Here is a 12,586-nt window from a genome sequence, read left to right on the forward strand (position 1 = left end):
AGCGAAGCGTGGAATAAAATCTTAACGCTTGCATAGGCAGGGCTTCAATCACTGGGTACCAAAAGTTGTTTTAATACTGCTCTGCGGAGGCATGGCTTTTATAGCACGTCTGTAGTTGGGTTGGTAATTATTAGCGGTGGGTAGATGGTATCAGTCGTGCCATTCAGTGTGTAGCTTTTGATCTATCTGTCAGTTGGGCGAGGGGTTTTTTTTTTTTATGGACTGTATAATTAAAATCGCACTCAAAATAATCCACGCACACGCACCCCCCCGCCCCTTCTCTTCTCTGTTTTTCCAGGAGGCGAAGGGCAGAGTGGAGATGGGCAGCAGACCGTGCAGCCATCGTCAGCCGCTGGAATTGGCTCCAAGCCCACGTCTCAGACCTGGAATACCGAATCCGGCAGCAAACGGACATTTACAAGCAGATTAGAGCCAATAAGGTGAGGACCAGGAGGGCGTTTGAATTTGTGGGGTTTTGCTGTCAGCCTCCTAACGGCTCTCCTTTCTGATGTAGTGGAGACTCTGTGTACGGAGTCTGATGCTTCCCCCCTCCATCTCTCAGAAAGCAAATTGTGACTAATTGTAATGTTATTTGGCACGGGCCGAGTGTAATTCTTCTCCCTGGTCCAATATGGTAACATAAAGAGAGCAATACCTTACTTTAAAGTCAGTCCTTGGGTACCGAACAGAACTGTTACTCCTGCGTGCGTGTTGCTGTTCCCCGTTGTTCGAGCCTTTCTCTTTTTTATTTGAGTTTTTTTTTTTAAAAAGAAACCTTCCCATTCTTTCTTTCTGGGAGTAGCTGAAGATGGGGATAAGGAACAACTTACCAAGAGATTTATTGGGGAAGGGAGGGGGCTGTGGAGGAAGTTAGCTTCAGATGCTATCACATAGCACAGGCTTAAAATTGAGTCTGTGTCATTAAAAAAAAAAAGCCTGTTTCTAGGTGCTGACCTTTCTCTGTGGAAGGAATTACTTTTTTCAGGCTTTCTCTCCGATGGTGGGAGAATTGGGGGAGAGCAGAGAAGGGCTGAGGAAGGAATTGTTATATCCAGGCTTGTTCAGGCATGAACATCTAAATGTCAGGCCTTGGAGGGAGGAATGTCTGGAGTTTGTGGCAAGAAGGCTCAGGGTATTGCATCAACTTACAGATCCTCAGGAATTCCGAGTCCAGCAAAGGCTTTTCCCAAGATGTGCGGCACTCGGGGGCGGTGGGGAGGGAGGCAGAGGCGGGTAGAAAGCCCAGGCAGGGGAGGGAGACTGGGCTTTTCGGGCAGCTATGTAGAAAAACAGGCTCCTTGAGGGAGCGAGGGCTGTAAATGCCGAGGCGGAAGAGCATGGCTTGCTGAACGGAATGCCTCGCTGAGATCGGAGCAAAAGGCTTCTGGGAGGCAGTCGCTATGTCAAATTAATGAAGCAGTTTCAGAATCGTCTCCCTTCCGTCTTAAGAAAGCCTTTCATACAAGATGGTCTCTAAATATAAAATATAAAATAGCTAAACGTTTATATCCTAAAGGTTAAGCAATGGTAGAAATGAGAAAACTCATCTCGTGGAGGATTCAGTGACAGACTCCCGAAATGGCCCGGGAGTGGCTACAAACATCCCGTGTGTTTTTCTCAAGGGCTGGAAGGAGAACGTCACGGTTTTGTGTCAAAGTTGAAAAGTCCAGCTGAGGCTTGGGAAAACAGGATGTCATCGGTTTTGATTTCTTCAAACGAAACCTCCTCAGCTGCGATAGCCTGATACGGGAATCTAAGATACAGAATGCCACTTGGAGCGGCAGGAGGGTTCCGATGCTGAGGATTTGGCAGTGCCCGTCCCGCCTGGGCACGGAAGCGGGTACCAAATACCCCGTATTTCTGATAGGAGATCACTGCACACCCAGCGGTCGCTGTCTTGGTGTCGTTGAGCTCAAGGCTGCCTCGTGAAACGTGTGCTGTTTTCATCAAAGAAAAAATCGGAGTAAGATTCATAAAAGCAGCCTGGGACAAGTACAGGAGAGTGGAGAAGCGAGTGCATGTTCCGGTAATACAGGAGTCTTGTTGGAATGAGTTTGGCTTCAAATTGTACAAGGACAAGAAATAAAGAATCTGGAGACACCTTATTTTCTCTATCAACATGACTTAACTCTGCGTATTTGGCCATAAGGAGGTTAAAAGGTTGCTGCCGCAGGAATTCAAAGTCGCTATTCTATTTTATTCTTTTTTTAGCCTAATTATCTTTACTCGTTAAGGTTTACATCCCTGTGGACCCTTCAAGAAAGATGCAGCGCTTTGTCAAATCGAAGGAAGAGAAGGGCCAGGCGGTCGAAAATAACCTTCTGTAGGGAAGGTACACGGCTGCCGGGGTGTCTCAGCAGTAATTGTGTTTTCAGCACACTCGATCTGCTGGGTCAGAGCCTGGTGAGATGGGGAGGAAAACAACAAACCAGCGCGTCTGTCTTCAAAGTTAGTTGTAAAAGCAGTGTTTTCTGGTGCTTAAAAATAGCAGACTCTTGTGCCTTCGGTTTTGTGTCGGTTTTAAGGAGTGTGTACAGTTAATTTTAGGGACTGGATGTCCGTGAAGGTAATAAGGTGGTTTTTGTTGCTTTTCACAAATGTGCTTTGTTGGGCCTTTTTTTAGACGGGGTTTGGGACGCTGCTGGTCCCCCCCCCCCCCCCACGCAGAGTCTTTGCACCCCCCTGCACGTGTGGGCAGCAGATGCTCCGCGTTTGAAAAGGAACAAACAGCATATTTTTTTTTTCTCTCTTTCTGTGTCTCTTAACGAGTTTCGCTCTTAGACGGAATAAGAGGTAAAAGAAGACGAAGGGCTCCTGCAGGAGTTCCGTGCGGTGGCAGAGCTGGTTGAAATACGGCGGTAACTCCCTAAAGAGGGGGTTGTTTGGCACAGACCTGGGTTCGACTTATTCCCGGACGCTCCGAGACGGGTTCGCTGTGTCGGTTTGGAGGTTTTGGTGGGGTGTGGGGCAGCCTGGCCCCCGGGGAGGGCTCCGCTCTGCTCGGAGCTGCTGAGTCAAGAGAAACCCCGTGATGGGAAGGGTGGGATGGGAGTTAGGAGGAGCCTCTTGCCGGAGGAATTTGCAGCTCTCACACGAGTTTCCTGTCTCTGCAGTGGTATGTCGGGCTTAGGGCACGACAGGAGATGCTGCTGTCCCTCCACGGGGCTGTTTAGGACACTCAATCTCCTTCTGATGTGGCTTAATGTGTGTCAGTCCTTTTCCTCGCCCTTAGTCCCTTGGAAGAAGCTGCTGACTATTACAGGACCGTGAGACATCTGAGATCTATATCTGTCTGTATCTGAGACCTGTACAATTGACTTCTCATTAATACCATAATTAGTGATAAAAATGGGAGTAAAGAACCGGCAAACTTGCCTATAAATATTGGAGGGGGCCTTCCTTTTTAGTTCGTTTTGGAGAACGCTGGTGAAAAGCAAGTATTGTGTGACCTTGGAATAATTCAGATGCTCTGCTCCTTTCCCTTTCCTGAAAGGGAGATGGAAATTTGATGTTGCTCTTGTGATTCCCCCCAAGCAATGACAAAACAGGATGGGTTGCTTTCGGAGAGGGATCTTTCAAGAGTAGAGGAAAAGCACAGCAGTATTTAATGGAGTTTAGACTTCCAGCCTCTGTCATCCACTAAACAACCTCCTGGGATGTCAGAAAACTCTAGAAAATCGTCATCATGTTCACCCTGGAAGTTGGCTACTTCCTCATTGCTGGTCAGAGGCCACCTACGGTTGTATTTAGTTTATGAACTGCTTTTCAATAAAGTATCCCTGAACTATGGGCTACCACTGTCTTTCTGGAAAGCCACCGATTGTGTCAAGGCATAAGATGAGCCTTAGGAGTGACTTCCATGGCCACGTGCCACGGCATCAGTCACGTATGGTGTTGACTCTGTGGACCTTGAGGGGGGGCCTCGTAGCTCTCTCCTCTCTCCAGATGCCGTGTCCAGGTTCCCTTCCAGCCTCACTTTCTCGTGACACACCAAAATTGTTTTCAAATGACTGATCTGTCCGTTCTTACCCTGAGCAGCCCTTTCCATAGTTCCTTGTTTGACCAACTGTGAACTTGTTCTGGCTTGTCTTTGTCCTGAACTTTATTCATGGCCTGTAGGTTCCACCAACTCTGTAATCCCTTGCACATTTTAGCCTGCTTTGTTATAAAATATCTCAGAATATGCATAATGGTAATGATTTTATTTTACTTTATGTTGTTTAGAGAGAAAGCAGCCCTGCCTTCAGAGTAAGCTTCACTTAGAGTAAAACATAAATAGGACGACATATGTTAAGCCTGATAAAGCAACGCTGTGCCACTGCGCTTTGTCCCGCTTGGTTTATAGCAATGGCTTGTTTATCAGTGTTTTCCTTTCCTGATTGAATTTTGTGAATATCACTTCTTGGGGAAAAAAAAAGAAAAAAAAAAAAAAATCTGCTCAGAGTAACAAGTTTGACTGTAGATTTTTTTGGCACCCGCTCAAAACTGCTTTGCTTTGGCTGCGGTGGCGAGTTCCACTTTGTACTCTGAGCGCGGTCGTTTCCTGCTCCGCGCTACGGCAAAATGTTCTCTTTTTGGTTTTGCTGGCATGCGGCTCGCTGAGCCTCCTCTCCGAGCCTCCTCTCCGAGCCTCCTCTCCAAACCTCCTCTCTGAACCTCCTCTCCAAGCCTCCTCGTGTGCAGGAGGAGGAGGGAAAGGGCCGGGAAACGGGACGACGGTGGCGTTTCAGCAGTTTTGCCTGAGAGGGAGCTAACTGCCTGCTGTTACTGGGCTGAAGGCGTGTGATCTGGCTTCGGCCCCCATCCTTCCCCCCTCTCCCGAGTTCAGCGGAGATGTCAGGGAAATCCAGGCAGGGGGGGATTCGGTTTGGCATCGCGTCCGAGAAAGGAGGTGGGAAAGCGCGCCTTGCTGTGCGGCCGGTGTAGTTTCTGGGGGATGATGGATGCGCAGTTTCCCTTGCTGAGACCGAAGGACCTGCAGTTAATTCCTCTTCCCTTCCCTCTCTTCCAGGGGCTGATAGTTCTTGGTGAAGCATCGTCCCCTGATCCTGCTGTAGATGATGCATCCCGTCCCGTTAGTGCTGAAGTTAAGCTGGAGCCTGGGGCTGACCGGCTGGTAAGTGCCAGCAGCAGGACTGGCTGGGTCCAGACACTTTCACCTTCGTGGGTTTTTTGGGTAGAGAAGGTTCATCCTTTAAGCTTCGGTGGAGAAAGGTGCTCGAACCACGTGTCTGGTGTGGGACCAGCCTCCTGGAGAAGGACTTCACGTGGGAATTGCTCATCTGTTGGTCTGTGTAGCTTGCCCCCTCCCCAGGTTATTTTGGGGTTAATAAAACGATGGGATTTAAACACCTTTTAGCACAGAGTTCCTGGGGGTACCTTTGTAATAGGCATTAGCATTTTGCGAAGCTTAAAAATCCTAACTAATCCTTTCCCTCTAGCAAAAAAGTACCTCAAACTGAGAGCGGCATAATTAGCAAAGGCTTCTTAAAGTGTGGCTATTAATATCTGCCTGAGCGTTACCCCTTGGAAAGGGAACTGATGATTTGAGTGAGATGCAGTGGAAACTATACGCAGCGCCAGGTATTTATTATTTAATGCAGAAATATAGGCCACAGACTAAAGGCTTGATGGTGCTGCTCAGCCTGGCTGTGATTACTTTTGATCCCGCGGGACAGATAGACGTATTAAAACGGAGGATTTTGGAGAGGTGTAGTACTAGGAGAAGGGTGGTCCTTGCGTGGCTCAAACTCCTGCCACCGAGCTGCAGCACTCCGGCTTTTCTGTCCTAATGCCCCTTTTTGGGGACAGACCGAGCTTCTGGGGGTGCTGAGCTTCATAGACCGATGTTCAGTGTAGTTGATACAGATAAAAAACTCAACTAGAAGTGACCGTAAAATTCTACTTTGAGTGTTTTCTCCTATCGCTGGCAAGACTTTGTCAGAGTTTTCCTGATACTGGGTGTTAATCTGAAATACTGTGAAATTTTTGATTAACGCCGGACCCCAAAGGGGTCGTTACGAGTGATTGTAACCTCTCCTCGCTTGACGCTGGCTTTCAGACGTGTGGCTGGAATTTAAGCCTTTAATTAGCTGAGCCCAAATCTCTGCTGTGCAATTTGGTCCAAGGGACGGGTTTTGCTCGCGACTGAAATAGTCGATGGTGCTTCAGATGAAAGCAGAGCGACGGGAGGCTGGAGAGCTGGGATGGCAGGGGCTGCTCCGGACCGTGATTGAATCACAGGCATTACGCAGTGTCTGATTGTGAGCAGTGGTGTCCATCTGTCGTGTGCCCCCCCAGCCCCTTCCCCTTTGCATGTTTTAACCCAAAAAGCTCTCGGAGAATAATAAACAAGTGCGGTGACAGCACGTTCCCCTTCCCGTCAGCAATAACATGCTCCTGCAATGACGAATTGGCTGTTATTTGGGAGCTAATCTGGAAATAACAGGCTGATAACGGAGATAAGTGATCGAATTTAACAGTGATAGGAAGAATATTTTCTTCCTTATCCATTTAAATCAGGCTGTTTATTTGACACGAGTGTATTTTCAACCTGAAATCTGCAGATGGAAGGACTGTCCCACCTGGCTTTGTCCCTACACGCTAAAGGTATTTTTCATGTACTTAGAAAATCACCACGTTGTCCTTTTTTGGATTGTCTTAGACTTCATTCTCTGTATGTAGAGAACAGAAAATGTCTGTAGATTTCTGATTTATGGAGAAGAAAAAGCTTGCTTGGCCAGTGCTGTCTGGTTTGGCCGCTCACAGCCATCTCGCTCTTGCTGTGTTTATTCGATTTCCCGCTTTGTCCCTTTTCTCATCCTTTTCACTTGGGCATAAGCTCTTCAGAAGGAGACCTTTATTGCTGTGACACTAGCGCGATGGATATCCCATCTCTCTTGCAGGTGTTGGAGGTAACAGTGACACAAATAATAGACACTGAGAGCAGAGAAGAACATCATTTTTGGTGTAAAAGAGGCTGCAGGTTCCTACCTGGCACCTTCTTGTGGCTACTCCTGCAGCCACGCTTGCCATCTTGGAGGGCAACTCCTCCTGGAAAAGACTTTTTATTCCTCTTCATAGAATCACAGAATGGTTTGGGTGGGAAAGGACCTTAGAGCCCCCCCAGTGCCACCCCCTGCCCTGGGCAGAGACACCTCCCACCAGACCAGGTTGCTCCAAGCCCCGTCCAACCTGGCCTTGAACCCCTCCAGGGATGGGGCAGCCACAGCTTCTCTGGGCAACCTGGGCCAGGCTCTCACCACCCTCACAGCAAAGAGTTTCTTCCTGAGATCTCATCTCAATCTCCCCTCTTCCAGTGTCAAACCCTTCCCCCTCATCCTGTGGTTCCCCTCCCTGATCCAGAGTCCCTCCCCAGCTTTCCTGGAGCCCCTTGAGGGACTGGAAGGGGCTCTAAGATCTCCCCGGAGCCTTCTCTTCTCCAGGCTGAAGCCCCAACTCTCTCAGCCTGTCCTCACAGCAGAGGGGCTCTAGCCCTTCCACGCGTGGTGGCTGTTGGACACCCATCACTGTGTGCCCCCGCAGCAGTGCTGGAGGTGTCAGCCTCCAAAATGCTGCCTCCAGGCACCCGGCTCCTACACCCTGCTGCCGGAGGGTTTATGCTTAATTAGACTTGGTCATAAGGGTGGGGTGTTGAGTCAGAGCCTTGATCTGCTCCCAGCCAGAGATTAGCCCAGAGACCATTCCTGTTGCGTTAGGACACTTACTGGAAGGGTATCTCTTGGGCCTCTCCTGCAGAGGTGCTTATCATTTTGGCACTCTTTGGGCGCGCTTTCTTTGGCCTTTTTTTTATTTATTTCCCGAACTGGCAGAGTCAGAGACAGATCTGTGTCAGGGAATAAGGGGAGGAATCCATCCTGTCTCATCCCCGGCTCCTCTTTGGATCTCATCCCCTCATGGGTACCTCCCTTGGCCGGCGTGAATGCAGGATCCGTGTCCTTGGGCATCGGCTTGATACGTGGGATGTGGCTGATAATCCCTGGGAAGAACCAGTCCTATCATCAGTGGAGGAAAGGGCTTTGCAAAAAAAGGCCTGGGAATGTCTGCTGGGAACTGGAAGCTCAGTATGTGAGTAAATATTTTTGCCTGAAGATGGGAATAACACGAAGCCCAGAAGAAATATCTCAGCTGTTGATATTGGTTCACTGCTCACACTGCTCGTCTAGCGAGGGGGGTGCACTTAAATTTTTTGATAGTAAAGGAGAAAAGATATTGATGGAGTGTCTTGGGAAGACTTTTCCCCGTGTTAGAGGTTTGTGACTAGTAATAGATGAAGGCCTGAACCTGTCTGAGTTTTTTTGGGGGGTTTTTTTGGAATATAGGGGATGTTTCTGATGCTGGGTCATGACTACCCACCTGCCAGCACGCAGCTTCTTTACTGGTGTGAGAGCCACTGGTCATCTGCAGGCTCCTGGTTCCATGTGCCATATGGTGGTGGACCAAAGCTGCATCTTTGACCCCCCTAAGAGTCCTAGGGATCCTAAAGATCTGGACTTCCAGACCCCAGACAAACCCAAATCACAGAGGAGAGCTCGCTCCAGAGCATCGATGTGATCCTGGTATGATGAAGGCTCCTCTGGATCCCAGCCCGGCTGCCCAGCCTGCCCCATAGGAGGCACAGCGTTGGGAGGTACGTCCAGGAGGAGCTGATGGAAGAGCTCAGCCTCTGCTCTGAAGGCTGGGGATGGCAGTTCTTGCAGTCCTCATTCTCCCGTTCCTCATGTCAGAGCCTTGTTAGGATACACCCATCTTCAAAGTGATAAGGTGAGCCTGGGCTGGTTCTGATAAATAGGCTTTGGATTGACGCACTCCAGCTTACCCGCAGGAAGCAGAAGGGTCACCCTCTCCTCCCATCTTGATGTCCCACCAAGCCAGAGACAGCTCTTGGAGAAGAGGTTCCTCCTTTAAGACCCTTTTTGGAGAAGAAAATAAATATCCTATTTCAAAAGAGCTTTATGAGTCATGCGTATCCGCCCTCCCGATCCGGGGGTGCCTCCGGCGGAGGTGTCATGTGAAGGCTCAGCCTTGCCAAGCCTTGAAACCAGGGGGAAAACCTTCACAGCTCCTGATTTCACCCCGCCGGGTGCTGCGTGGTGCTGCTGGAATGCTCCGGCGCGATCAGACCTGTGGAAAAACTTCTTTCTTCTGAGGGTGGCAGAGCCCTGGCACATGCTGCCCAGAGAGGGTCTGGAGTCTCCTTCTCTGGAGATGTTCAAACTCCTGGATGCGTTCCTGTGCAACTGCTCTGGGTGACCCTGCTCTGGCAGGGGGTTGGATGGCAGGGGGAGGTCCCTTCCAGCCCCTGCCATTCTGTGATTCTGAGACCAGCCTGTGGGTCCCAGCAAACCCAGCAAAGTTCCTCAAATGGGCAAGGGGCAGAAGCTGTCAGTGTTGGAAATTGTCCTTCCCTTGATGAGTCAGGTCTCTGCTGTTCTGGAAACCGTTAGTCCAGCTCCGCCGTAGCCTGATCTTAGTTGTTGGGTTGGGGGAGTGATTGCAGGTGGAGACGTTAATTGATGCAGGGCTGATCATTTTGGGATGGAGTGTGTGATGGGCCGGGGGGGCGGCTGGCTGGTTGCACATCAGTGGAGATAAGTCAGAGCTTCTCTTTTGTCTTTTTTTCACTAGTATTTGAAGCGCACCATCACCCGTGCGTGCGAGAGGAGGAAACCCAGCCAGAGAGACATCGGCAGGGAGTGTAGGAAGTGCTGCACGAAGGGAGAAATGAAGTTTAACCCCGGGAGGGGAGGAGGAGCACGGCTGAAAATAAAAAGAAGGGACTTGCTTGATGAGGATGATGAGGGATGGGAATGATGAGGGCTGGGGTGCGACGGTGCTGGACCAGCCTGGCTCCTGCTGGGGTGGGGAGCAAGAATGTCACTGGGAGGAGGCACAGAGACTGCGTGTCCGTGGGGGCTGTGGTGACAGTCCCCCCCCACTGTCCTCCCTAGAGCAGGGTGGTGGGAGATGGGACACGTCCAGCACCGTGGCCACGTAGTAACTGCTGCTCGCTGCCGGGCGAGGGCTTGTTGTTTCAGACCTAAGACAGAAGAGCTCTGTGCCTTCAGCTTAGTTCTTGCTTACTTTCTTCTGACCAAAAAAAAAAAAGTTTTTCTTTCCAGCTTTGTGTTTATCAGCCAGTTTTAGCTTTATAGACTTGTCCTGCCCATCCCCAGAACCCACAGCCTGTGCGCGTACTCGTTTAAAACACTTTTTAAAATGCAAATTCAGTTTTGCAAGTCTGTTCTCCTCTCCCTCTCCTCCCGTTCTCCTCCAAAGGCAGGAGCCTGCAGCCCTGTGCCTCCGAGCACAGCATGGGGCTTCAGGAGGCGCCTTCGAGGTTTTCGGGTGCTTATGGACTTGTTTGCACCGTTGAGACAAAAGGCTAAAATCTCCTTAAAAACCTCGGCTTTTCGTGCTCCTTAGTGGTTCCCAGAGGGGAATGGAAATCCTTTGTTTCTCGCATTGGAAGTGCTCCCCTGTATCCGTCCTCTCCCAGAGCTGTTCCTAAGAAATCTCCAGTCTCGGTGACTTCTGAACCCTTGTTTTGAAGTCCGTGTGGAAACCCACAGCTACGGTGCAGAATCCTCAACTGGGAATAAGAAAGTGGTGCCTTATTTAAGAAGTTTATTTTTTTATTAATTTATGATCTTTCTCATCCTTCCTTAGAGTGTTTCTGGATCCCAGCCACTAGAGAACTCGGGTATTTCTGCTGCAAATACTCCGGAATCCCATCCCGCCAAGCCCTGTGGAGCACCAAGACCCGTCAATGGAGTCATTAACACGTAAGCCGCCTGCATATTATGGGAAGAGCTTGATTTGTATGATCTTGACAAAATCCCAGTGGAAACCAGCCTGTAGCGTTCAACCCAGTAGTAACTGGGTTGGTAACGATATAAATGGTCTCTTTTTGAAAAAAGCTTCGTAGTAGTAGATCGTGCTTGGAAACATTTTGGAGGAGCTTGCTTGCTTGAGGTTTTCTGCTGCATTGTTTTCCTGAAAATGGCATTAAACTGAGCTGTGTTTACCCGAACAAGCCCTGCAGGCAACCGCGCAGCGAGCGTGTTCAAAACTGGCTCTTTATGGGTAGTTTTAATACACTTGCAAATTGTACAGTTCGAAGGTACTGGTGACCCACTTGAAATTATTTTGCAGAAGTATCTGTAAGCACTGGCTCGCTTTTCTGGAGGTACTGAGGAACCCAAATCCCATCGATTTGGGGGAGTAACACTTTCTAAAGTCTTTGTTTCTCCGGGTTTTGTTGAGTAAGTCTTCAAGTGGATACATGAAAACAAGTGAAAGAAATTCTCCTGTGCTACGGGATGATTTTAGAGTTGGACCACTTGAAAATAGAATCACAGAATCATAGAATTGTCTAAGTTGGAAAGGGACCTTTAAGATCATCGAGTCCAACCATCACCCTGACAAAAACCATCACTAACCCATGTCTCTAAGCACTATGTCAACCCCTCTTTTAAATACCTCCAGGGATGGGGCCTCAACCACTTCCCTGGGCAGCCCATTCCAAGGCTTCATAACCCTTTCAGTGTCAAAATTTTTCCTAATATCCAATCTGAACCTCCCCTGGGGCAACGTGAGGCCATTTCCTCTTGTCCCATCACCTGTGACTTGGGAGAAGAGACCGGGCCCCCCCGACTACACCCTCCTTTCAGGGAGTTGGAGAGAGGGATAAGGTCTCCCCTCAGCCTCCTTTTCTCCAGGCTGAACACCCCCAGCTCCCTCAGACGCTCCTCATAAGACTTACTCTCCAGACCCCTCACCAGCTCCGTTGCCCTTCTCTGGACCCGCTCCAGCCCCTCAATGTCTTTTTTGTGGTGGGGGGCCCAAAACTGGACACAGCCCTCGAGGTGGGGCCTCACCAGTGCCCAGTACAGGGGGGACGGTCACCTCCCGAGTCCTACTCCCCACGCTGTTCCTCACACAGGCCAGGATGCTGGTGGCCTCCTTGGCCACCTGGGCACACTGCTGGCTCGTGTTCAGCCAACAGTCGACCAACAGCCCCAGGTCCTTTTCCACCGGGCAGCTCCAGCCGCTCTGCCCCCAGCCTGTAGCGCTGCATGGGGTTGGTGTGACCCAAAAATCCTTGAACACGGGGTGTTTCCAGGTTGTGTTGGTGGCTGGAGAAGCATTGCCAGCGCCGTACGCTTGCTCAGTCCCTGGAGGAGGGAGGGATGCGGCACCGGCGGCGTGAGCAGGCGTAGAAAACACCGATCAACTCATTGCTGCGGCTGGAACACTGCAGGGTGCAACAGAGCCCTTTATGTACCCCAGGCCTTTGAACTACGGAGCCTTAGACCATAGGGCTTTAATGTTTTGCATTTTTAGAAGTGAAATACTTGTAAAATATCCATGAAAAGGTGTGGGGGGTGAGGAGCTGCACCGGGGTTTGGTAGGTGGCGTGGTGTGTCCGTGCCGTGGTAGGGCAGGGCTTCTGCCTGTGGGCAGGGAAGCCCTTTGTACATAAAACAGAAAGGTTAATGTTAACATCACACCTTTCTGCTGTCACTGCTGAGAGCTCTTAGAGCTATAGTTCTTAAATATTAAT

General features: G+C 49.9%; 1 protein-coding gene across 3 annotated transcripts in view; it reads left to right on the forward strand.

Annotated features, from left to right (window-relative positions):
- KANSL1 (KAT8 regulatory NSL complex subunit 1) overlaps nt 1-12,586 on the forward strand; it is an 84,841-nt gene that overhangs the window by 54,953 nt on the left and 17,302 nt on the right. For 2 of the 3 annotated variants that reach the window (XM_074162657.1, XM_074162660.1), the window contains exons 2-4: nt 299-440; nt 5,012-5,116; nt 10,690-10,805. In XM_074162657.1, the coding sequence (XP_074018758.1) occupies nt 299-440; nt 5,012-5,116; nt 10,690-10,805 (363 nt within the window). The remainder of the gene's footprint in view (nt 1-298; nt 441-5,011; nt 5,117-10,689; nt 10,806-12,586) is intronic. The other variant, XM_074162659.1, reaches the window with a different exon arrangement.

The sequence above is a fragment of the Numenius arquata genome, chromosome 23 (assembly GCF_964106895.1).
Source record: "Numenius arquata chromosome 23, bNumArq3.hap1.1, whole genome shotgun sequence".
NCBI lineage: Eukaryota > Metazoa > Chordata > Aves > Charadriiformes > Scolopacidae > Numenius > Numenius arquata.